At 38.1% G+C, this 27,143-nt stretch overlaps 1 protein-coding gene across 1 annotated transcript; it reads right to left on the bottom strand.

The window, feature by feature from the left end:
• Positions 1-604: 604 nt before the first annotated feature.
• On the bottom strand, positions 605-27,143 carry LOC146002034 (endocuticle structural glycoprotein SgAbd-2-like). Its single transcript, XM_083139746.1, has 3 exons — positions 27,086-27,143; positions 16,331-16,524; positions 605-1,291 (listed from the first exon to the last, which is right to left on the bottom strand). Exons 1-3 carry the CDS (start codon positions 27,092-27,094, stop codon positions 991-993), a joined length of 504 nt encoding a protein of 167 aa, XP_082995872.1. The 5' UTR covers positions 27,095-27,143; the 3' UTR covers positions 605-990.

The raw sequence follows: 27,143 nt of genomic DNA, 5'->3' as shown, positions 1-27,143 counted from the left end.
TTTAAGCAACAACCAAACTGAGTATAGTGTAAAATGTGAGATTCTGCAATATGTTATTTCAAGGAAGGAAGAAACTGTTTATCTCAAGTTTCCTGGACCATTCAAATAAGATCATTGTAAACGAGAACAAAGGCAAAATTACTGATTAATGTTGCACATTTCTGCAACGTTCTGACACAGTTTGAAAAGAAACATTGTAGAGATGTACTCAGGAAACAATAAGGAAGTATACTCTGTCCCAAATATCTCTGTAGCAAGCGAACGAAAACAAGTCTCTGCGCAAGTAGTGACGCGCAGGACGACTCCACCAATGAACATGTGAGAGGAAAGGAATTGCGTGGAGGGGGGAAAGCGACTGCCGTTACGAGCCTTCGCAACTGAGTGTAATGTTTCGCTCTCCCCATGCGACCCCCCCCCCTTTCATTGCCGCGGTGCACGGCCTTGCTGCAGACAATTTGGTTGATTTAGTGTTTTAAGTCCACTTTATGCACATTAAGGCTAATCGGGACTGGACCTACAGTTTAAAGTGGAATCCGAACCACTATGTGCCTCCACCGGGTATCGAACCCGGGACCCCTTGATTACAAGGCGAGGACGACTGCAGACAATTGAGACAGGGTATAGTTAAGCTTTGCTGACAAACTTATTGTCATTGTTACAACAGAAAAAATGGTTTTACGTACTTGACACTTAGGATCTCCAATACACCTATATTTGTCCAACAATGAATGGAATTAGCAAGATTGTTAACTTCATTGTTGAAGTAACAGTAAACAGCACTGAAGAGTTTAAGTATATAAACACTTGATTATTAAAGAAATCAACATTCATATCCAAGAACAATCAAGGATACCCCTCCAATTTCTACAACTGCATTTCTTTCAAGGGAATTAGATTGAGACATTGCAGATTAAACATACACAACTGTAGGAATTAGTAAATCAATACGAGTAAGGTTGCGTGGACAAAATGCCATTGTTAATCTGGTGGTTAATAATTGTAAGGTCTGGGCGTGCTTCCGAACCCTCCTTGCCCACCGCCCCCTCGGCCCTGGGCCGCGGCTATCTGCTGCAGCGACCTCTGGATGGCCTCTGGGATGGGCGGGGGCGTGGGCAGATGGGCTCCTTCTGCCCTGAAGCCGTTCTCGTCCGCGATATACGTGACTGTGATGGGCGTCCCATCAGGTGCAGTATACGAGTACGAACCCTGCTGCACCTGGGCCTCGTACTCAGTGCCCTGGTTCTTCAGATAGCCTTCTTCTTGCACTGCGATTCCGTTGCCCGTTTCGTAACTGAAAGAGAAGAGAACATGCCTTGAAGTAATATGTAAGATTAGGTTATCGGCAAAGAATTAATCCCCGGACCCTGGCGTACACAGAGGGTGCCTACTAGGGTTGCAGTCCCGCCCGAAATTTTAAGAAAGTACAACTTTTCAGATGAAAACAGTAAAGAAATGCAAACTGCCCTTAAAATGAGCCCTGATTACCAATTTTGTCATTGCACAACTTTCAAAACAAAAGTTTAAAACGACAATTACGAAATATCTTGTGCTGTATTCCCACCCCCACCCTCAGAACGTAGCTATGTAATATACACCTCTACATTTCCAAATCCCCCCGGAAAAAAAATCTGCGTAAGCCAGTGTCCACAGAGGGGTTTGTCAATAAATTACAACATTGTTTGAAATGCGAGACTCTTAAATATCTAAGTAGCATTAATATTCATTAACGATTTTTTCCTATGTGAACACAGCATTACCAATGTACAGGAATGTGTTTTACTTATTTGAGAACTTTTTTCTTTTAGATACAGGATAATGAAAATTGCTTTACTCAATGAAGTAAAAAAAAATGATTTCTTTGTCACACCTTGCCACCAAAACAAAACTTTCTCCAGAGGTAAATACTTCCCAGTGAGGGTAGGGAATAAATACTTCGATACTATGGCAATGCGTTATTTTTAATCCTTTGAAAAAACAAATAACATTTATTTTACTTTCCAGTGTAAAAAGCACAATTAATTAAATCAAAATTTTTACCACTCAGGGGGAGCAAGTGCCACCACACTTCCCTGGATGTTCCTAGAACCTTGAAAGGTAATAGAGTTAAGGCTCGATACATTTTTGCACTTGGCCATTGTGGGAGTGGAATGATCAACAAAACACTCCTCCTTGGTTGATTTGATTTTCTTCCAGAGGTGCCCATTGATCCGTGTGTTGGAATTTTCGTTACTCAGCATCGCTTTTCTGCTGATGTTGTCTAATCGTGACGATGAGGGTGAGAGACGATTAGATGAAAGCGATGAAGGAACACTCACAAAGAACACTTATAACCAGGATGGGACTCGAGCACTGGAACTTTGGTAGAGGGGTGACTTAACAGGCGCCACCCCCTGGCGGGCAAAGCAGGGCGTCCCCCTTGATATCGCCACCCTCTGGGCGGGCAAAACAGGACGTTCCCCTTGATATCGCCACCCTCTGGGCGGGCAAAGCAGGACGTTCCCTTGATATCGCCACCCTCTGGCAGGACATTTCCTTTGATATCGCCACCCTCTGGCAGGACATTTCCCTTGATATCGCCACCCTCTGGGCGGGCAAAGCAGGACTTTCCCCTTGATATCGCCACCCTCTGTCAGGACATTTCCCTTGATATCGCCACCCTCTGTCAGGACATTTCCCTTGATATCGCCACCCTCGGGCGGGCAAAGCAGGACGTTCCCCTTGATATCGCCACCCTCCGGGCGGGCAAAGCAGGACGTTCCCCTTGATATCGCCACCCTCTGGCAGGACGTTTCCCTTGATATCGCCACCCTCTGGGCGGGCAAAACAGGACGTTCCCCTTGATATCGCCACCCTCTGGGCGGGCAAAGCAGGACGTTCCCCTTGATATCGCCACCCTCTGGCAGGACGTTTCCCTTGATATTGCCATCCTCCGGGCGGGCAAAGCAGGACGTTCCCCTTGATATCGCCACCCTCCGGGCGGGCAAAGCAGGACGTTCCCCTTGATATCGCCACCCTCTGGCGGGCAAAGCAGGACGTTCCCCTTCATATTGCCACCCTCTGGCAGGACGTCTCCCTTGATATCGCCACCCTCTGGGTGGGCAAAGCAGGACGTTCCCCTTGATAGCGCCAAACCCATATTTCTGATCACATAATCGTTGCTATTTGTTTGAGTTTATTTTTAAGTTCACTTTATGCATAGAATGATTAATTGGGACTGGAACTACAGGTCAAAGTGGGATCAGAACCTCTATGAGCTTGATTACAATGCGCCGACGCTACCACTGCGTCATGGTGAGGAACTAATTTCTTCTTTATTGAAACCATAAATAAATTATATACATGGTCATGTTTTTATTGGAGAAAGGTGGAGTTTGCTGGATCTATGATAGGAGATATATTTATGAACAAGCTACTGTGATAAATAATTACTTCTGAATTATTCTTTTAAAGTGCTATTTTTTTTTTTTTTTTTTTTTTTTTTGAATTAGCAAAAATGTATAATGTTTCCTTGTATGCAAGCATGTGTGTTGTTCACGAATACGCATTAACCAGTGATTTGTTCCTGAATAACCTATGTAATTGCATATGGGAGACTTACATTTTCACATTTTTCATGTTTATCTTTATGTTCACATCATCGCATGCACTTTTTAAAAATGAAGGTCTTCCTTTTGAAGGCATATAATGACGCTGTTGCCTTGTAATCAATGGGTTCCTAGTACGATTCCCGGTGGATGTAAATTGTGCAATGGATCAGGCTTGAGCAATTTACTTGCACTTGTGGAGGTCAGCGAGCGCTCCGTACGGTGCGAGTTTCACGCATGCACCTCAAGGTTTGCAAGCGGCAGAGCAGAAGTGAAAGAGTCGCGTGCCTTGAGAGGTAAAAAAATACTGTGGAGTAAAGGTGTCTTCCTTTTCAAGGAAGTACCTGTCTTGATTACGAGGGGAAGTTACAAATTATCCGCACTTTCACCATAGCTTTCTTTAGGTTGGACACACTGCTTTCAGCGCAGGGGTGCTGAAAGGTGGTACTTTTATGGTTATGTGTCCAAGGTTTTGTCTCAATCGCTCAATTTTTCTTTCATTTGTAACAGAGTTAACATAGCTGCTCTGTTGGCAGTGTGCACCAAGGTAGAACGGAGATAGATCTGATCTCTTTCTCTGCTTCGAAGGTGTGTCAGGGGTTGAATTTCGGCTTTCAGTGCAATACGGAGACAGTGCTCTGCGCCGTAGAAGTGCGTATGATTTGATAGAGTGGTTTAAAAATGACCGGACAAGCTGGAAGCACCAAGCGGGAGTAGGACGCCCATCAACCTCCAGCACGTGGCGTTCGCGAGGGCGAGAGGTTGATGGGGGGTATAACCCCTCCTTCTTTGGCCCAGTATTCCTAAACAAAAGGAACGTCAAAGGCAGGACTAGATGGCAAAATGAGGTCCGACTGCTAAAAAAAGGTGTACATAACCCCTTTCCAATTCGAAAATTCTGGTCACACCATTGTTAGTCATGTTAGTCATCCACGACAAGCTTCAGATCATTGATCTCTGTTCTACCTTGGTGCACACTGCCAGTAGCGCGGCCATGTTCACTCTGTTACAAAAGAAAGAAATATGGAGCGATTAAGATAAAACCTCGGCCACGTAACCACAAGAGTATCATCTTTCAGCACGCCAGCGCTGAAGGCAGCATGGCCAACCTAAGGAGAGATATGGTGAAAAATGCTGCACTGTTGCTCACGACTCGATGACAAGAGGTTTCTCACTTAACAGACCAAGCTTCATGCTTTTTTGCCCATTCCCTCACTCACAACGCTGCACGCTCTGCAGTCTCTACGGTGCACTTTCACAAACATACATGACATTTTCCCACAAAATCATTCATGTAAAATTAAGATCAGAATTTCTACTTATGATTCGGTTCGTTGTTAAAACAAAATAAAATCAGACCTAGCGTGACACATCGGTCACTATAGTTGAACCATTACCTGATATGTAACATTGTTGCACAGATTGGCCTAGTTCTTTATTAAACTACCCACAAACATTGACATTTTTTCCCCAGAAAGTACTTTCCGATCGTCACTAACAATGCATCTCTAGATCTTTTGTTCTTCCTTGTTTATGTCTTGTCAATTTTGTTTACCTTTCTTGTTTTTACCTAAAACGAACTTGACTTGTTTTTATTTATCTATTACGATTTCAGTGTAAAATGGTTATTACTAGTGCTGTATCTGAAACTCTGAATAAATAAATAAATAATAAGTTCACTTCTTGCACAGATAGCTTGCACGGGACTGGACCTACAGTTTAAAGTGGGATCCGAATCACTATGTGACCCGACCGGCTACAGCCAAGACATAAAACCACACACAAACTTTAAGGAAATGGAAGTAATGCATCTATCTAGCCAGTTTAAAATATGTCGTGAGCAAAATGAAAGTGAAAGCTTCCTCTTGGTAGGTCATTAGTGTTCACAATGAATGTCGGGCAAGGGTCAGAACTTCAAACTTTTCATGACAGCCGTAACTCCATCTCGCTGTTAGCTGCAGGCCATAACAGGAATAACTGAATGTGAAAATTCTGGTTTGTAACCGAATCATTTTGACATGATTCTGTCTCGTTTTGAGCTTCGAGGTACGTATGGCTCACGATTTTTCACATGCTAAGCAATTACAGCATCCCCTGGTTGCAGTGGAGATCAGGTTGGTACATCCATCTCTACCAGCGAGAAACGTTTGATTCTAATGAAAATAAAAGGCCGATAAATGCCACGCGGCGTGTTCCTCATTCTCTTTGAGCTTAGCGGATAAGATATGCCTCGTCTTTGATGCGATGGATTTGAGTTCGACCACTGGATAGCATTTTCAATATTTCAAAATGTTGATTAAGGTCATGAAGAATATTAAGGAGCTTCTTGGAATGAAATAGTACTAAACTCGTTTAGAAGCCCAGATCGCACAACTAAGTTTGGTAATAGACAGTGGCGGCAATTGTATCCGAAAACTGGGGGAACAAGGTTTAAGAACTAGGGGGCAAGAACAGTTTACTTTCTCTTGATACATAAGCTTTATCATAGTGCGGGAGCAAAGGTGGCAAAAGTGGGAGGGAGGGCAACTGCCCCCCTCGCCCCCTATTCGCCGCCACTGGTAATAGACCTAATCAAAATTAAGTTACTGATAACAATTCGTTTGAATCAGTTTCCAAATCCAAGTACTTAGGAGTACTAACAAATAAAATTGATATTAAAGAGGAAATAAGAAGCTGGCTTATTTCAGGAAATGACTTTTACCTTCTCGTACAATAGCTAGTAAAAGTTAAAATATACTAAACAGTAATTTTGCCTGTAGTATTATATGGTCCCTTACATTAAAAAAGGAACATAAATTGAGAGTATTTGAAAATAAAATCCTTAGAAAAATATTTGGACCTAAAAGGGGTGAGGAGGTAGGTGAGTGGAGAAGGTTACATAAGGGTTTACAGGATTCTTGTTGTGAAACCTGATGGTAGGAGAGCTGTAGGATGGCCAAGACGAAGATGGAGGGATAACGTTAAGATGGACCTAAAGGAAATCGGTAAGGATTGAAAACATTGGATTGATCTTACCCAGGATAGGGACAGATGGAAGGCTTATGTTGCTGCAGCCATACCTTCGGATTTAAGAAGGCTAACATTCCCACTTGACCTGGGATGTTACTAAGTGTGAAGCTTCCATATTGTTTTAGCACCAGCACAGAACTTGGTTTTCGCTTGCAGCCGTCACCCCTAGTTTGACACTGGACTCGTCCATTTAGCGCATTCGTTGTTGCTTCGATAGCGGCAACTTACGCATTCGGTCTATATCTTATTGACTCGCGCACTTTGGATGTGATTTTTAATTTTCTCGGACTTTGGAGACAATATTATGGGGATTGTAACGGAGCAAATTTTGCCTCAGCGACTTTCATCATGGAGTGAGACTGGGAGGTGATACTTTATTATTATTATGACATCAGATATTTAGGTTCACAAAGTGTGCATTTAGGTTACTAAAATAGGCTTTAAAGATCCTAAAATAGGTTCTAAAAATCATAAATTAGTCTCGAAAATTCCTGAATCAAAATTACTGGAAAATACTGATTAGCTAATATCGTTACAAACAAAATTTCACCAAAAGAACCGTAAGAAATTTTAATAGGTTTATATATCAACTACATGTTAATTTTCTAACCAAATGTTCATTTGTATTCACCATTTTCAAAATTATCTACAATTATTGTGATACTATATTTTTCTTATAGGGGGGAACCCCCGAAAAATGCCCTCCTCCTCCCGCATACTTTCGAAGGTATGCGCTATTGTCCATTAAATTATACCGGAGCGTGAGTTACACGAAATATTTACGGGATTCCCCTATTTATCTTTGTTCTTTATCCTTTATTTGCAATTTCCATTTTTGTACATGATGGTATGATGGTTATTCGGAGACCAGAATAACAATTGGTTTACATATAGGCCTAATAGTGTTAGATCTACAATTATTAATTTTAAGCTTAAATGAGACAGAATAGGTTAGTAATCGGAAGGTATTAGTGTAAAGTCTATGAATGGGATAAAAGAGTTATTAGGTTAGGGATTAGAAGTTGACAAAGGTACTAATTGGTAGAGGTAGGAAGTTTAAAAGCCTCTATTTGTTGTTAATTTTTATCTGTTAAAAGTTCTTGATCATCTTGAATAAGTAAAGGTCTAGTAACAAGTGTGGAGATTAGTGACTTCGAGAAGATTAGGGGTGGGGGGTGGAGAGGGTGTCTTACTGGAATCGCAGTAGGAGAAGTGGGTACTGGAGATGTGATACTATACTTATTCTCTTATCGGAAGTTACTTGTTTTGGAAAATTAATTACGCAGGTATAATTGCATAATTGTCACTTTCATGTTTCCCACAGCCAAACTCCGCGTTTTATTCTGTGAGGATCATCTTACATGCTGAAAATGATCTTTCAACAGAAACATAGTCAGTGGTGCAAATTTTAATGCTCATAGGTTAATTCGCAAGGCGTGAATGCCACAAGCCCCGAACTGACACGAAAGTCATGAAGACCACACGGATCATAAGTTTTTCCTTTTTGACTGTGCACGTAACAGTGAAGCCAGACATCTTGCTTTGTTCACAGCTTTGAAAAAATATTATGGACTTGAAGGAAGGGAAATCGACAGAGGGTATCTTTCAAAAGTATCAGTCGATTCATTTCTCGTCACCGAACAGAACAAATACATCCGTGTGATATAACAATCCTGTAAAACATTAAAAAATATTAAAGAACCTAAAAAGAGGTTTTCATTTAGACGGATGAACCTACAAGAGGTTCTAACAAGCAAAGTAGGTTATTTTAGGCACTGTAAAACTTCATTAGTTGTTACGTAGTTTTTATGAAAAGTTAATGTAACTTGTTTTTTTCTTATTTACTTGAAATATATAAAAATAGGTTAAGAACCTAAAATAAGAATCTAAATGTGTGAAACTAGAATAGGAGAAATTTACGAACGCCTCAGATTAGTATGAATGATACTGGATGTCAAGCTCATCTGAAAATCTTCCTTTCTAACAATTATATCAATATCGACCTACACCAAGATGTCTGCAATCGTTAATACTTAATTTTATGAAATCATTAAGTTAGTTCCTGGGGCTTCCCCAATGGCGCAGTGGTAGCGTCGCCGCCTTGTAATCAAGGGATCCCGGGTTCGATGCCCGGTGGAGGCACATAGTGATTTGGATCCCACTTTAAACTGTAGGTCCGGTCCCGATTAGCCTTACTGTGCATAAAGTGCACTTAAAACACCAAATCAATCAGTTTGTTCGCGTGTTTTGCCTAAGGGTTTAATGTATGGTATGTTTGTACTAATACATAAAATGTTCTCTGTCAAAAGGGCATTTGAAAGCAACCAACGTCAGAATTGGCCTAAGTGAACACTCTTATTGGTGCTATTCCTGAATTGACCTTGTTTAGCACCACCGACTTTGGTTTCCTGTTACACCAATTGGAGTCAGCCAATATCAAGTAAGGAGGTCTTGAACGCTCGATTAGTTGTAGTGCTGCACCCATTATGGTAGTAAGTTGCCAACACTGTTTGCGGCAATAAGGTGCCATATTGTTTAATGTGGCGGAGTTGGCGCAAAGTAACGCTAGGAATAGATTCATACAAATATATAAAAAAAATTGAATAAGTTCCTAAGAGGCCGAATTAACGACCAATGCTTCCCGACGCACGGATAGAGCATCTCTACCAAATCGCCGTCGAAAACAGCTGAAACAGCAGAACCGCACTTTGCAAATCCAAGGATACAAAAGGACGTCTGCACTGCATGGGCGTCCGGAAGGGGGGGCAAGGGGGGCCGTGCCCCCCCCCTGGTAAATGAAAGTCAACCAAAAAATATGTATTTCACACTTATAATTTCATTTTAGCCACAATAATATGTGTTAATTATTGCATGAACACCATAAATTCAAATTTAAGCAATGTTTTTTTTAGGGAACAACACTATTTTGGGGGAAAATGTGCCTTGTTTGCCCCCCCCTTGAAAAAAATACCTTCCTTGACCCTCCCTGGAAAAAATCCTGCGGACGTCCATGCTGCACTGGGATCGCCATCTTGTAATACACCTACGCCGCTCTGACTGATGGGAAACAAATGATAAGCGCTCAGGGAAGCAAACTTCCACAGCCGTTCTTATCGTACATGTTCGATATAAATATTCACCTTCGTCTGTTGCAATGTCAACTGCTTGAAACCCCGATAATCATTTTGGTACACGATGTAGTAATATACGTAGAAATAAATTAAGCATTTGAATCTTAATTCGTTACACAAAATGTTATTTTCGTACTTTCATAAATATCCCAATAGGGATTACGAATATTTATCTTACGGACATTGAACAAGGAAAGCTAGATAAAGGAAAAAGAAGAGATATAATCCTAGAAAGAGTAAGGAATGGATAAGGAATGGAAAGAGGGATAATCCTGAACTGTAGAAGTGTGTTCCCTTCTGATAGTATTTTGTCCGTCTTTGAACCCACTCAACGAAATTGTCTGGCAAAATAAAACTAAAAAGGAATGATTTTAGTTTTGTTTCAAATCTGGGCTGAAACTTAACGTCGTTAAGTGCTTTATTACTGAAATACAGACTGCCCCAGTCAGCATACGTAGTTTTTCTTTCATGAAAACAAAGTTTAGTTGTGTTTTTATTGTTATTAAACAAAAAAAATTTAGCGTGAATTTTTTACGTATTTGATTCGTCTAAGTGAAATACAACATTACTGATAGAACTTCATTCATGGCAGTTTATATTCCATGAAAAATATATATCAACACAAGTGAATTTCTATGATTAGAAATAACAATTTGACAAAAAGTTTAAACTTTGCTTTTTAACTTTACAAAGCATTAAGATCTCACTTTAATATTGAATTTTTGTTTTGTTAAGTCGAATTAAAATGTCTTACAAAATTACTTTAGACGTATAATAGCCCTGCTAATAGCTAGTGACATCTAGTAGTAGAGTTTGCAATTAAATTTTCTCTTTCCGTGCTAAAACATTCGATTTTATAACACTTCATCTCCTATTTAGAGATGTACATAGTTGGCCAAGTAAAAAGTTGAAAACGAAAAAAAAAAATGTTATCTCGTAAATTCAACTAATCTCACATTCGAATATCGTAAGTAATGAATTTTTAATGTTCGCCGGTTCCTAGTAAATTTTATTTTCTTAACCATTAGTTGCATAGGTATTTTCCTGTTAAACGATGTTCATATCTATTTCAGATAAAAATATATAGACTTAATTTAAGTTCGCTTTATTGCCAGACAGATTAATCCTGGCTGAACCTACAGGGTATTCCAAAAAAAGATAACCGAAACTCAGCAATCAAACCATGTTCAGCCACATGGGTGTCCTTATGAGTTGAGAACACTGGAAGGACATGTGGTGGTCACACGAATGGTCAAATTTGTGAGGAAGGTAAGGTCCCTCCGTCATCCGTCCTCATAGCAGCATAAATGTCCCGCGCGCGGCACTCAGTGTCACCTCATCAAAACCAACGTTATTTACGTGATTGATGCAAATCGAGTTTGAATTACACTAGCACTTACTGGAAATCAGGGGAAATATACATGAATGCAAACATGTCCATTTCGGACATTTATATTAGCTATTAGAAGAAAAGTAAAGAAAGATGACAGTGTGTCATACAATCACAAGTTAAGACTCTTGAAGCAAATGCACCAAAATATTATTCTAAAAGTAATTAAAAGTTTTCCATAAAATGAAGGCACCAAAAAGTAAACTCACCATTCACAAAAATATCAAACTATTTTTCAAAACTTTTCAACATATTTTTCGAAAAAAATCAACTTTTTTTTTCAAATTTTTCAAAGTATTTTTCAAAACTAATTGAAATCATACAACTTATATGGGCTTAGAAAGGAACTATTTGTTCCAAAATTCTCTGTCAAAGTCTCTCTGACTCGCAGAAAAAACAATCAATGTACAAAATATTTTTAAAATGTACAAATCTCAATTTTTTTCTCGTACTCTTACGGGATATACGTAAGAACAGACATAGCTGTGATTTAAGGTAGGAAACGTCCCGTGCGCGGTACTGAGTGCCACCAAAGGGGGACCGGTCACTTCAGGGGCGTGTAATCAACTGAAAGAACGACAGAAAAAAAGGGGCCAACGCCTCTATGTTTTCGGAAAAATACTGAAGATGAGTTACCTGGTGCTTTCGCGACCATTATTGCTCTGGTAGGGACAGTAATTCATTTTTTTTAAAAAGGCGGCACTCAGCGCGGGTTGTGGAAGGTTAATTTCTTTAAGCTTGTCCGGAATTATAGGTTAGAATTTGTATGGGTTTCAGTTGAAAGCCAGAAAATGCTACGTGGCATGTTACGGCTACCCAGTTTTTTGTGAAATAAAGTCCGTCTTTGGTGCAAGGATTTCCAGTGATATGACCAAGGTTGTGTTCCATTCCTTGGTAAAAATAATAGTTATTGGTTAAGGAACCTTTCCTCTAATTCACTACATTCAGTGCACGCATTCGTTATCAGCTAACCTGAATTTACTTGTTCATCAACCCTCTTATTTTATTTTATTATTAATTCCAGCACCACATTATAGTATAACTGGGCCTTTGACCCATGTAGCAAAATACCTTTCTGAAAGTTTCTCACGATATTCAAAATTCTCAAAAATTAACAAATGTTTAGAATTTCTTCAAGAGATAGATAAACTGCCCGATAGATGGAGCCACTTCTCATATTTCAAAATACATTGCTAGCTACCAAGGATGAAGTGAATTTTGATGATAATCTTGTGATTCGTAAAACCTTTACTATCTATTATTTTTAATAGATATACTAAGTTAAACTTGTATGTGCAAAATTATTGACGTTAGAAAGTAATAATTATCCAATTTACAAGTTTCTGAGATGAGAAAAAAACTTTACAAGAATTAGATTACAAAGTACTATGTAGCGTGACAAATGAATTAATTTATAACAGTGTTGCCAACTATTGATGAGTAACAGAAAATATCTCCATGAGTGAACGACTATTTCTGGCTACCCCTATTATAGAACATTCAAGTAAATATTCATGTGGTTTACTTTTGATATTGTCTAGATATCTGTTATAGAAAATGGGCTTACGTTGCCACGAATCTATCCAATGTTCTAGAATAAATTCAAATGGATGTAAATTTTCAGAATTGAAATTTCATATTGTGTGTTTGGAAAAGAGATAATTTTTTAAAAAAAACTGCTGAATACTGATAAGTGACGGGCGTATCCTCGTCGCTGCGATTAACTCAAGATGCAGAAAAGAGACGTCAAAATTAAAATACATATGCAAAGGTCCAGAGGTCATTTGTCCAGTGTTCGACTCACGATGTGGCTTCCAAAGGTTCCGGGTTCGAGTCTCATTCAGAGGACGACTGCCAGAATAATTTTTCTTTCATAAACTAGGATTAAATATTATGGACACATGAGTTTGGACTGCAATGGACATTTCCACTCTAACCTAAAATATGATTTTAACTGTATCAGTGCATCCCATTCATTTTATATTAACGTTGTGCAAAATAGTTTGCGAAAATTTGGCCTTAGAAGCTGTGCCAAATTGATGCTATACACGAAAACAGAACAGCCTCTGATTGGATATTCCAGTTATGACGTTCTCGTTCGGCAGTGAACTCGGTCGTCTGCTTAGCGCTCTAGAAATCCATGCACGAAGGCGTTCGTTGCTCCTCGTGTTTGTAACGCTGAACATGGAAGAGGATTCTCTGTGATTTTCAAAATTAACGTTTCGATTATGACATGCGAGAGATGTTCTAAAGACAATTCCGGCAATCTAACATGTGCAGATGAATTCAAGGTAGCTCCATATTTTGCACAACTGATATTGGATGGAGCAGAGGTAAGAGGAGTGACGAAAGCAGCGAGTTAAGTTTTGCAACGGAAATTTGACATGCTGTTTACTTTCATCGACAGCTTATTCAAGATCATTTAATATTATTCTGTTGAAAGATTTTTCTCATTAGCAATGATTCCTAATTTTACTTATTTTAGTAGTGCTGGTATTACTGCAGTGCAATAAGTTTACCTGGAGAAAAATGTCAGTGTCTCTTTGCACAACGGTATAAACCAGGTTTTTTTTTCCTCATTTTTCTTGCGTAGCTTAAAATGAATGCGTGTAATGCAAATGAGCGTCGGGAAGGGCGGGGGTTCGAACCGATCCGTTGACCAGCTCCTAGAAGTTGGCATCCTTCATTTCAAGTTACAAAAAACTGAAGGGATATTATATTTATTGCAAATAATAATAATAACGTAAATAAATTTCAGTTAGATATTATTCCAACCATGGGCGTTGCCAGAATTTTTTGTTGGAGCTCGGGAAATGATAAACCTTGAATAGTAGAAATAATAATAATTGATAAAAATAGAATTGTTATTTTACAGTGATAAATATTATATACTAATGAAAGTAAACAGTTGAGTGAATATCTAGTACAAAGTTATTTCACATATTTTTTGTTCACATTTCGCTCAGTGTACTGAAATTCACAGTTATTGTATTTGTTATTAACTTTTGCATATCATTCGCGAAAAGGCTGTAAAAGGTTTGGGAAAATTTTACTCATAAGGTTTATGTTGTGACCTCTCCCACAAAACTATATTTTTTGGAATATTGAAAACTGTGGACCCATTTATTTCTTGGATTAAATGGTAGAACATGGAGATACAACTTTGTTCCTATATTTTCCTTTAAATTTTTTGATCTAATACACTTTCTACTGTCGCTATATTCTGTTCAAATACTAACTAAATTATCTTTATTTCTCCTATTAACAATAAAAATAACAAGCTTTCTTCTTTTTTGTAACTTGAAATGAACGCTGCCAATTTCCAAAGGGACGACCGACTCCCCTCCTATCGACGCCCACGATTGCAAAAGAAAAATTAAAGTAAAAAATGCGCGAGATCAAAAAAGTTGAGTGTAAAGTGCTGGAACCATATTTTTATTATTTAATCCCAGGAATAGGTGATTCAAGTTTTCCAAATTGCAAAAATTAGATTTCTTATGTGAGAGGTCGCACTATATGACCAAAATTTACTCCTAACTTATTGTTTTTTCTTGAACAAGGCGTGTGAATGTAAATAACAAAATATAGTACTTTGCATTTCAGTACACTAACTGTATTTGACATGTAAAAAAAAAACAAAAAAAAAATAGAAAAACAGTTGCGCTGCATATTTGCTCATCTGGTGGACCGAATAGAACAGCCTGCCCAAGAAAGGATGTAATAAAATTATTATAGAAATAAAAACTTTTGTTTTATTAGTTTATAATAGTTATTGTTGTGCAATAACAATCAAAACCATTATTATTATTTTTAATGTTTTAATTTTTATTAGAGCCTGAAGCCCCTTCTCCGTACAAAAATTTCTGGCTACGTGCATGGTAATGCACTGCAATGTAATCAAATAGAACAGTATTTTTAGTAACTTGCACTTTTACATAGCTTTCACAGATCAATTTCATTGTTCTTGTAGCTTATCATTCATGTGGCCTCGCCATGTAAATCGCTCACAAACAAGTTATTTTAATTCGTGGGTACATTGAGAAATATCTTATTGGAGCATCTAGTACTCGTATTTGTGCATAATGGTGGAATCTTTATTGTCCACTGTGATATCCACAACACTGACTAGCTATAAATTTCGGGCTGCTCTGCTCTTGTAACTCACAAGATGGAAACTTGTTTCGGCGCAAGGCAACAAAAAATCTTATTTGTAATGTTAACTCAGCAAAGAAAACTGTAGTAAAGCACTGACTTAGTGCTTGCTTAGTGGTAACGACCATTCCCTGTCCTAGTAGTTTCGTATCTTTACCAATCCATTATCTCATAGCAAACACAGACGCGTCCTAACACAAAATGCAGCCAACTCGAAGTGCAGACGACAGAACGAGCCGAACGACGACGTCACAACATGGCGCAGGTGTGTTTTGCGCGCAACGCTCGGCTCGAAAATTAGAAACTCGATATTTTACCTAAAAATGCATGCACATGAACGTGGGAAATTGCAGGGGTTATTTGTCGATGGTGTAGAATTTATAAATGATTCTTTAAAAATGTAGTGGAAATGTCCATTAGAAATTAACCAGTAGACCTACGTAGAAACGAGTTACATCAAAATTTAGCTTATTCAATTCTGCATTAATCTATGCTAATCAAATTTTTTTTGAATATCCCTTCGAAATTTCATCGTCGGGAGAACAAAAAAGTGCCGTTTCGTTTAGTTTTGTAAACGATCGATCTCTGAAATTCTATAAATAGAAAAAAGATTGTCACACGATCGTGATGAAATTTTAATATGACGCAGGCAGGAAGGTTTTAAACACAAATCTTAATTTTCAGATTTCTAAAATTGTTCAAAAGACCGTTCTTATCTATTTTGTGAAACACCTTTTTCTTAGTATTGGGTAATCTTAAAAATACAATATTGGTCTTGTATTGAAGCTCTTTGTATTAGCTTTTAAAGTCCAGTATCATTGTTAATTCACATTGAGAATCCGATGTTATACAGATTTTTATTCAACGTATTAAGGATGTACGTGGAACGTGGCAACCACGCACGCACTGACTCGCAGTGACAGCCCGCAGTTTCCACGGTTCAACGGACATCGCTGTGTGCGGTGTTGCCAAGCGTACATCTTTACAACCAGAGATGCTAAGAAAATAATCGTACTGTAGAAAGCAACAATAAATAACCAATAAAACACAATAAACCCACTCACCTGTAACTGTACGTGCCATCAGGGTTGTGGATGTTGGAGTAGCTGAGGATGGGAATCGGTGGGTTCTGCTGAGCGCCTCCACCGCCCCCTCCGAACGCCCCTGGCCGCCCGCCGCCTCCTCCCGTTCTCCCACCAAAGCCGCCGTACTGGGGGCGTGCCACAACGGCAGACAGCAGGGCGGAGGTGACTAGGAACTGAAAGAGGAAACGTGAGACAAAACCATGAAGATTCCCGGAGCTTACGTCATCTGCTAATTGTTTCTCGGCAGGACGTGACGAGATAAATTTCTCCTCGTATAATTAGCGAAATGGTAAACACACACATCAAACGTGGCGACGTGGAATGAGACGCTTGTGTTTTGGCCTGTGAGTGGACGCCAACATTTTCATTATCCTTGCTTCATGTTGATACATTGGTAACATGACGTCGACGATGTAGGTGGTACAGAAGCTGAGTCTCAAAATCACCTTCCCGTGCGCTGATTTTTTAGTCAATTACCGACATGCAAAAAAAAAGCTTTCTAAAAAATATAATCTTGTCTGTTAATCCTTAAGTACAGTCACGATGTAGATATGGCAAATTACGGTGCTCGTTATGGTGTTCCTTACTATACCCTGTCCCAGATATCTCTAGAACAGGCAAAAGAAAACAGCTCTCTCTGCAAGCAGTGGCGCGAAACAGCTCCACCAATGAACAGGTGAGAGGGAACAAGATTGAGTGGAGGGGGTAAAGCGACTGCAGTTACCAGCCTTCGCAGCAGCGTGTACTGCTTCGCTCTGTCCACTAGATTTCCTCCCCTTCTCTCACGCTATGCTCAGCCTTGTTAGCCCCTGTGATCAAGTGTGTCAAATGGTCTCAGAATATAGAACTAACATTCAATAGGGCAAAGTATACCCTGCCATGGCTATTTCTGGGACAAGGTCGCGCATAACGGCAGAGAAGGGGAGGAAATCGAGTGGGCAGAGCGAAGCAGTACACGTTGCTGTGATGGCTAGTAACTGCAGTCGCTTTCCTCCCTCCACACAATCCCGTTCCCTCTCACGTGTTCATTGGTGGAGCCGTCTCGTGTTACTACTTGCGTGGAGACTTGTTTTCGTTCACTTGCTCCAGAGATATACGGGACAGAGTGTAGACACAATGTAAATGAGTTTCCTATGTTACTAAATGAAAATGATATTACGGCGTTCCCTCCACACAAAGAACCAACTTTTACCGTATTCTTTGCCGGCACAAAATTGTCACCTTGAATATTCCTTAGAGAACAAGATGAATTTGATTTTTGTTACTTAATGTCGCTTTTCTGCTAATAGCGTCGCTAAGAATGAATCATGATATGATGAAATTGATGAAAGAACACTCAAAAACAATACACACGCCCAGGCAGGAATTCGAACCGAGAATCTTGGCGTCGTAGCACGCGTCCTAACCACTCCTGCACGGAGGTCAGTGGACCACATGACTCCAAAATGAGGTGAAGTTGTTAGTATTATTGTTATTGTACGTCGCTTTTCTGCCACTCTTCGCTATTCAATGGCGATGCGTAGACGAAATTGATGAAGGGACACACATAACGTAAACTGAAATTGATGAAGGGACAAACATAACTTAAACTGAAATTGATGAAGGGACACACATAGCGTAAACTGAAATTGATGAATATAACGTAAACTGAAATTGATGAAGGGACACACATAGAGTAAACTGAAATTCATGAAGGGACACACATAACGTAAACTGAAATTGATGAAGGGACACACATAACGTAAACTGAAATTGATGAATATAACGTAAACTGACATTGATGAAGGGACACACATAGAGTAAACTGAAATTCATGAAGGGACACACATAACGTAAACTGAAATTGATGAAGGGACACACATAGCGTAAACTGAAATTGATGTTTGGACACACATAGCGTAAACTGAAATTGATGATGGGCACACATAACGTAAACTGAAATTGATGAATGGACACACATAACGTAAACTCAAATTGATGAATATAACGTAAACTGAAATTGATGAAGGGACACACATAGAGTAAACTGAAATTGATGAAGGGGCACACATAACGTAAACTAAAATTGATGATGGGACACACATAACGTAAACTGAAATTGATGAAGGGACACACATAACGTAAACTCAAATTTATGAATATAACGTAAACTGAAATTGATGAAGGGACACACATAGAGTAAACTGAAATTCATGAAGGGACACACATAACGTAAACTGAAATTGATGAAGGGACACATATAACGTAAACTCAAATTGATGAATATAACGTAAACTGAAATTGATGAAGGGACACACATAGAGTAAACTGAAATTCATGAAGGGACACACATAACGTAAACTGAAATTGATGAAGAGTCACACATAGCGTAAACTGAAATTGATGAAGGGATAACATAACGTAAACTAAAATTGATGATGGGACACACATAACGTAAACTGAAATTGATGAAGGGACACACATAGAGTAAACTGAAATTCATGAAGGGACACACATAACGTAAACTGAAATTGATGAAGAGACACACATAGCGTAAACTGAAATTGATGAAGGGATAACATAACGTAAACTAAAATTGATGATGGGACACACATAACGTAAACTGAAATTGATGAAGGGACACACACATAGAGTAAACTGAAATTCATGAAGGGACACACATAACGTAAACTGAAATTGATGAAGAGACACACATAGCGTAAACTGAAATTGACGAAGGGATAACATAACGTAAACTAAAATTGATGATGGGACACACATAACGTAAACTGAAATTGATGAAGGGACACACATAGCGTAAACTGAAATTGATGAATGGACACACATAGCGTAAACTGAAATTGATGAAGGGACACACATAGAGTAAACTGAAATTGATGAAGGGACACACATAACGTACACTCACCCACAGGCCCTGACTCAAACCCGAGAATTTCGATCATGAGATCGGAAGTAGACCTCTCGGTCCAGAACTGGCGATGAAAATATATGCAAATGCTAAAGACAGAAATATCATTCAGCTTATCTAAGAACCGTGCAAATGAAATTATAATAGAAGAATTGGAGACGAAACGAAGAACAAAGTATTAATAGAGTAGAGATGCGAGTAAAAATTATGAGGATGAAGGAAGCGAGAGATAAGATGAAGGGTGAAAAACATGAAGGAAGAGTAGATCAAGGCAGTACAAGTGTTAGAATGTAACACGAAAGAAGATAGAGGAAAGGAAAATCAGGAAAAGTGGAAAGAGCTATACAAACAGAAATGAGGAAATGTAATGAAATTTAATTTGTAACTAATATTTGTATGACCACTTTCTGCTACTTTGGCTAATCGCGACGATGAGGATGAGTGATGAAGTGACACAAAGAAGAACACCCATGAACAGACTGGGATTCAAATCCGAAACTTCAGGGGTTTAAAAAATAAAGAAAATAATTAAATGAAAGAAGTTAAGGACAAACGGAAGAAATTTACATAAGTTTTGAGTTGAAATGAAGGCAGCACGAAAAAAATTTACATCAATACATTTTTAACAAGTTATTGAATTTTGTGTCACAAAATTTGTAAACATAGATCACAATCTACTCTGTCCCGGAAAACAAGTCTCTGCGTAAGCAGTGACGCGAGAGGGCTCCACCAATGAACATGTGAGAGGGAGTGGGATTGCTTGGAGGGGTGGGGGTAACGACTTCATCAGCCTTCGCAGTAGCGTGTACTGCTTCGCTCTGCCCACTCGATTCCCCTTCTTCTCTGCCGCTGTGCTAGACCTTGCTCCAGAGATAGTTTTGACAGAATACAACAAACATCTAATATATGTATGTTGCTTGAATAACAAAGAACAAAGTAACATATTTTAGAAATACAGAAGTAACACAACAAAGACTTTTCATTATGACGAGAAATACTAAGGTGTTCTGTGGGAAGGACTTTGAATACTTGAACAAGAAGGACTGGTGATATGAATACCGGTTTTGTGAGGTTAGTCCTGCATGATTATAGGAAGAAGCTGCATAATATGATGCCTTGAAATAAGAACCGCGGGAATTATCGTTTGATGACAGTGAGGCGTACGAGAAGATTAAAGACCATGAATTGCAGTTTAGAGCCAAACTGTTTCTTCTGTCTGAATGCATGGGAATGTATACTTCACAGGCAGCAACCTCAAAATACTGAACAACTACTGTAACATAATAATGGGAATATGGAAACACTAAACGTGATGTACATAAAGACTTGTTCCACTATTTTGCTTAAATTGATGAGAAAATCACATCAAGAACGTCCTGTTTTCTTCTATGTTCTTCTCAGCGATGTAGATCAGGTAATGTTTACACTTCAATACCTAAGTAAATATTGCTGTTCCATTTTTCACACGATGATAAATGTTAAATGAAACTTAGAAAACTGTGAAGTCAGATATTATTGATTAGGATCCTGGTCAATGCATGGTTGGTTTCACTCTGGTTGATCCAACATTCATTTCATCATTCATCATCTTTGCGATTAACCTAAGAGATATAAATATGCCAAAGTATTCTCTTTATGTACGTACAACACATTGCGGCGCACTTGTTCAAACCAATCACTTTGGTGCCCTCTTTCGATACTTTCAGAAAACAATGGTATGTATATAAATGTACACATATGTTAGTAACTAACATACTGGTTCATCTATACGGATTGGTTAATTATTGCCATGGGCTTATACTACAGTTTATTTAGTATAGTACAGCTTTGCGTGCGAATGATTTCTTTAATAGTTTAATACAGTGGTAGTAAGTTTTACCTAAACATTAAGTTTGATCGTATTGTTACACGCCAATATACTACGTAGTACAGTCACGGACACTTTTGTGTTGTAAATACCAGACTGACTTTCAATGAGACCAGGCCCGTAGCCATAATTTTATTTCGGGGAGGGGTCATCCTTTATCAGAAGCCTCCATCAAAATGTGAAAAAGCTAAAAATGGGTGGTAGAAGCCCTGAATTTCTAAGTATATTACAAATTATTCTACGGTTAATCCTGCTAAGCAAGTAAAATTAATTACCACTATACACTCTTTAAATTAGATGTTTGTAGGATTTCGGGGGGTGGGCTGCAGCCCCACTAGCACTCCTTCCTGACTACGTACCCAGACGTTTCCATGTCTGTACATAAATGAGTGCCAGTTACGCATGCTAAGTAATTTCGAGACGGACGTAACTAACCTGCTACATCAAAATGCCGAATATGACGTAATTGGCACATCTCTGTCTGTTGTAAGAATCTAACCAATGTAAAGTCATTCACGTGGGTTGGGAGTTATCGTATTGGTCGTTCCAATGACAGCTGGGTCTATACGTAGAGTATCTCATGAAGCACTCAATGCAGCTGCCATATTGTGGACCCTTATATTGATTGATTGAGTTGGTGTTTTAAGTCCACTTTATGCACAGTAAGGTTATTCGGGACTGCACCTACAGTTTAAAGTGGGATCCGAACCACTATATGCCTCCACCAAGTATCGAACCCGGGACCCCTTGATTACAAGGTAACGACGCTACCACTACGCCATTGGGGAGGCCCCTACCTGAACATAAGACCCTAGGAGGAAAATGAAAAAAGCATGATCAGTTTTGAGTAGCTAGGAAGAGATTTGAAAATCAGAAACCGACAGCAGAAGAGAAAGCATTAGTTGGAAAGAGATAATTGCAATGATCCTGCAGGTGTAACGTAAGTTTACTTTCATAGTTTACGTGTGTTTTGCTTTCCTCAGAGGAGGCGCTAGGGAGGTGCTAAGGGGTTCTTGCGCACCCCTTAACTTTCTCCCGCAACCCCTTCCGCGTCCATTTTTAAGAACCTATTTTCAATTAGAAACACTATCAACTGATGCAGTGTCATCTCATGTTCTTATGACATAAATTATAACCATGTCGTCATGTTGAGCGTCGAATGTTAGGTATTGAAGTGAGACCGCTATTATTGTATACAATAGACAAGCTATTGCTCCTAGTCTCAAAGAAAATCTGTATTTACTTCCCTGTAAACGAACTTGTTGAGGTCAAAGTAAGTAAAAATGGAGCAAGTCACGAGTAGTTTTCAATTTCTTTGGCATATTTTTAAAGAAACCCTAAAAGTTGGTTGGTGTTTGATATAGTCACTAAAACATGTTTCACGTTTTCTTTATTATCAACATCGCACCCCCTAAGCACCCCTAGATGATTAATCCTTCCGCTGTCGCTGGTTTTCCTTGACAACAATCTCTTGATAGTACTCGCAGGAATCTGTCAGTGCTCTGCATTTTATAAAGATTGGTTGATTTACATGCACATTGTTGGAAGGTGGGATGTACTCTCAAGTTGCAAATGAAGATTGTTTAATCTTCATCTTCACTTCTTCCAGGAACCAGGAAGGTCAATTCATACTTGGCTAACAGTGTGGAAACAAATGAACGCTTTGTATTTGAAAGGTCAGTTCCCTTTTGTATCAAACGCGATTTTTATCAAATGCAACACATTCATCTTCATGCCGTTGGAATTAAAATCACGTTTCTTTCTCACCGGCCTTGTGCTATACGAATCACAATTGGATCATCTGGTCATCAAGGAACCTTGACCGGGAATTTACCAATTAAAAGAGGAAGTTAGCATTTGGTGCATTCATGGGCAGATGATGCACCAAGGCAATGTTCTTTGCTAAGAGAGTGTTGCTTCATTGTCTTATTAATGGTCACATCGTTGTACCCATCGTTCACACAACCTTGGGAATTAATTCCTATGGAATGAAGAGTACAATTTATCAGGCTTTTCCATTGTTATGCCACTTGAGTGAACTAATACTGTTAGGAATATGCATTTTTTTCTTCTTTAATTATTGAAAGCTTTCCTTGATCATATGAAAGGGAAAATAAAAGGATTTTTGACCTTTCCTACCTCATTTCATTGTATCTGAAGGGGAGAGAAGATAAAGTACTTCATAGTACACGTCACGCAAGCGCGTGTGTGTGTAACGGATTTCAAAATAACATTTTAAAACTGTGTAGTCTTAAGACAATATACCACACCCATTCAGTTCCATTTTTTTGTTATGCATAATTGTTAATATTTTATTCTGTTTTAATTTCGCACTTCCGTTTCTGTTCACGTGTTTTTTTTAGTCGTGGTCTTAATTAAATCCTAGAAAGTTAGAGCAAAATGATTTGAAAGCATCGGGACTAATTGATTTGGTTTATTTTGCTTAGCTTTTCTGTCAGTTTTGGCGCTAGGAGTTCTGGGTTCGAATCCCGGCCAGGGCATGGATGTTTATGCGTGTCCATTCATCAATTTCAACAAATCATCACTCATCGCCATGTTCGCAAATTAGCCAAAAGTGGCACAAGAGGAGAAGTAAAATAAAGCAAATCAACTGCCAGTTTTGGCTAATCACGAAGTGATGAAATTGATGATGGAAAGCAAAGAACACCCGTGCCCAACTCGGGAAAGTTTCATAACAGATTGCAGAGTGCGCATGCTCAGAGCACAAGTGACGTATCTCGATACAAGACAGTTTTGGAAAAAAAATCCACATTTTGATAACTTATTACTGGGTTTAGCTGTTGGATCACAAAGACATAGTGGTGCCTCTATGAGCAAGAACTTGAAACTTAGGAGATACTTACTACTAGCACAGAAATGTTAATACTTCACAGTTCTAAGTTATACATGTAACTTCATTTTCACGAAAAGTGGAGTTGCACCACTTGTGCTCTGAACTCCTCATATCTCGATCAAGTTCAACTTTTATATTACTATATCATGCTTGCATATGGAAGGGTTAAAGTTACAGTGGTGTAAGTCACTTTTTGTTTTAGAAAAAATAGTCTGACTCACAGCACTTTGCTGATCAACACAACAGCTGTTTCCTTTATCACTAGACCTTAAACTGTCGTCTGTTGACTATTGAATGAATCTCTGATTGACTTCACGTTTTCTGTTAGCATATTCACTTAGGTATATATATCTGGTTTCTGTGTCTATGTCATTTTTTTTCAAAGTGACTTACACCACTGTAACTTTAACGCGTCCATATCTCAGTTTTGTTTGTCATATTTTCGCCACCCGTAAAAACTATTGCAGATGATATTGAAAATGCATCGAGTGTATATAGCCCCGAAACAAATTAGTTAATGAAATGAAATAGATATTTCGTGGAGCACCCTGTGAGAAAATGTAAACGTGGTAAAATTATAGAATATCGTAGAAATCAGAGTATAATTAGTATCTAAGCTTTGAAGGGCTCGAATTATAATATTTGCAATAAAGTTGAAATGGTTCCTATAGTTAGATAAAATAACACAAAAGTGGCAGAACGAGAGGTGGCGGTGGAATGGTAAGGTAAATGGAAACCGAATTCATCTAATTTTCAACAATCCTCCTTGTGATCAAGCTTACAGATAACACCCCAGTGTATGCTAAAACCTTTCCTATCCCCTTTCAATATGTATGAATAAAACTTGCCCAATTAGATATATCAAAAGACAACATAGTTCAGTCCTTCAGCGAAACAATAAATATCACTTTCGCATTGAATACACGAGGAAGCCTATCATATTTCGGTAATATATGTCACAAATAATATCTTAGGCACATATGTAAAGAGAAAGCAAGAAATAAATTGAGATTTCGCAGCTATCAATTATACACACTAGACATATTGATATTAAATTCACAACGTACTGCCTCCCAAAATATTAGACTCTGTAAATACAATAGCAAAGCATTACAGAAACAATAACAATAAAAAGCAATTTGTACACTTGACATAAAAGCAATTACAATAAGAACGCAATTCGTTAAGCTTCTGTGTAATATTCATTATCTATTTTTAAGATTAAGTATTTAAAATGTAATAATTCTTATGATTTCGTACATCAACTTATTTCAGATCGCATGTCGGAATAAGGCCCTAATAATTATGTGAAAGCAATCGTAAGAGAAATATATATTTAACAAAGGAAGCTGATTCTAAAATATGAAACTCACATGCAAATTTAGATCATCAAGAATAATCAATAAATCAGCATTTAAATATGAATATTGTGCGATTATAGGTGTTTTCATTATTGTAGTTTTATTTCTCACATTAAATTCTATTAAGGTATCATTAAGGCCATATTATAAGTTATTATCACCTTTAACTTTAGTGTAACAGAAATATATATCTAATGGTAGGGACATCTCCCTCTGGTGTTATAAAGTTATGGAAACCTTATTTCAAGTGTGTCGTAATCAATACAAAAGAAATATGTGTTAACGATACTTAACTGATTCCGTACCAACACTGAAAACTCTACGATAAATAATTGACTATTTCGAGGTTACAAGTTATTAACAAAATACACATTTTTTTTGGACAAGTGTATTGCATGTAACTTCATTCACTGATGTAGAAATTCTTATGTGCATTATGAGGTCTCTATGTACATTACACGTGCGTATATTTGTATATAATTACCCTTTATATAGATAGAAGAAATTAGAAGATATTATTCGAATTCGAATCATAAAGTTACAGGCCCTTTCTTTTTCCCTCTGTATACACGATGTTATTTATTTCACCTATGCACATACGTGTAACATTATTAAGTGACCCTTAACCATTTTGTTGTTTAGTATACTAAAAATATCCTCTTTTATAACTTGTACAACACGTTTAAACTTAAAATAAAAGAGTTAGAATTTAGATTTACCATATTAACAATATGCAAACTTTGGTGCTTTTATTGACAAGTATGAGCATTGTAATTCTTGATATAGACATGTAAAATGCTAATGGGATCGTCTTTATCTTTGAAGAAGATATTTCAATAAATTCTATAAAATAATTTTAGTAGATTGCTTATGGAAAAACTGACCAGGTTGATGTACTTTTAATGGAAGTATCATAAAGCCTTTCTCGTCCACGAAATCGCTTATTGAAGATATGTCATTCAAGCACATATGAAAAGTTTATATGAGAAAAATACATGAGGCTTGAACATGAAATTACAAGATTACAAATATTAATTAATTTTTTACTGAGCTCCAATAGTTCATATTTACTAAATCCTATGCTGGTAAACGCTGTATTATAAATGCAAAGTGATAAAAATGTGATAGAAATCAAGCCATTTTGATTCAAAGTTTCTAATTTTTACTTAAATTCCTTTCGAAAATGTCCTACATATCAAGTAATATATATCAGAGAAAGATGTCCTCAATTCCTTTCGAAGTTCTTCATTGTCGTTTCACAACTTACATTCAGATTTTCAGATTTGTGGTTGCAAAACTACATTGAGTTTATTGAAAGTTCACTTTATGCACAGATAGGTTAATTGCGACTGGATCTAAAGTTAAAAGTGGGAACCGAACCACTATGCCTTCACCGGGTATCGAACTCCGGACCCTTAGATTAGATTCCAAAACTAATGTTCTCTTCTGTCAAGTTTAACTCTCGGATGGCGTAATTTAAACGTAGCATCCTTGTAATCAAGGGATCCCAGGTTCAATACCCGTTGGAAGCACATAGAGGTTCGAATACCATTTTAAACACTACGTCCAGTTCCGGTTAGCCTTACTGTGCATAAAGTGGACTTAAAACAACAAACCAATCAATCTTCTGTCAAGTGATTTGTCGTGTCAAAAGCTTGCCACAGTAAAACACCATGCACATGTTCCAATTCCTTACTCTTTGTGGAAACACATTGAAGGTAATACAAAATTAATGAACTCCTACCAGCCTCATTGTAGGTCCGTGGAGTGTCCTGGGTTTTCCAACTTTCGCACCACAAAAC

This window comes from Lepisma saccharinum, chromosome 18 (genome assembly GCF_977018435.1).
Source record: "Lepisma saccharinum chromosome 18, izLepSacc3.1, whole genome shotgun sequence".
Taxonomy (NCBI): domain Eukaryota; kingdom Metazoa; phylum Arthropoda; class Insecta; order Zygentoma; family Lepismatidae; genus Lepisma; species Lepisma saccharinum.
Note: the sequence above shows the minus strand (reverse complement) of the source record. Positions and strands in the feature narration are given on the sequence as shown.

Coding starts and splice junctions, on each gene's coding strand:
- LOC146002034 (XM_083139746.1), bottom strand. Junction 1,292..16,330: donor GATGGCACGTACAGTTACAG/GTGAGTGGGTTT, acceptor CTTCTCTTTCAG/TTACGAAACGGGCAACGGAA.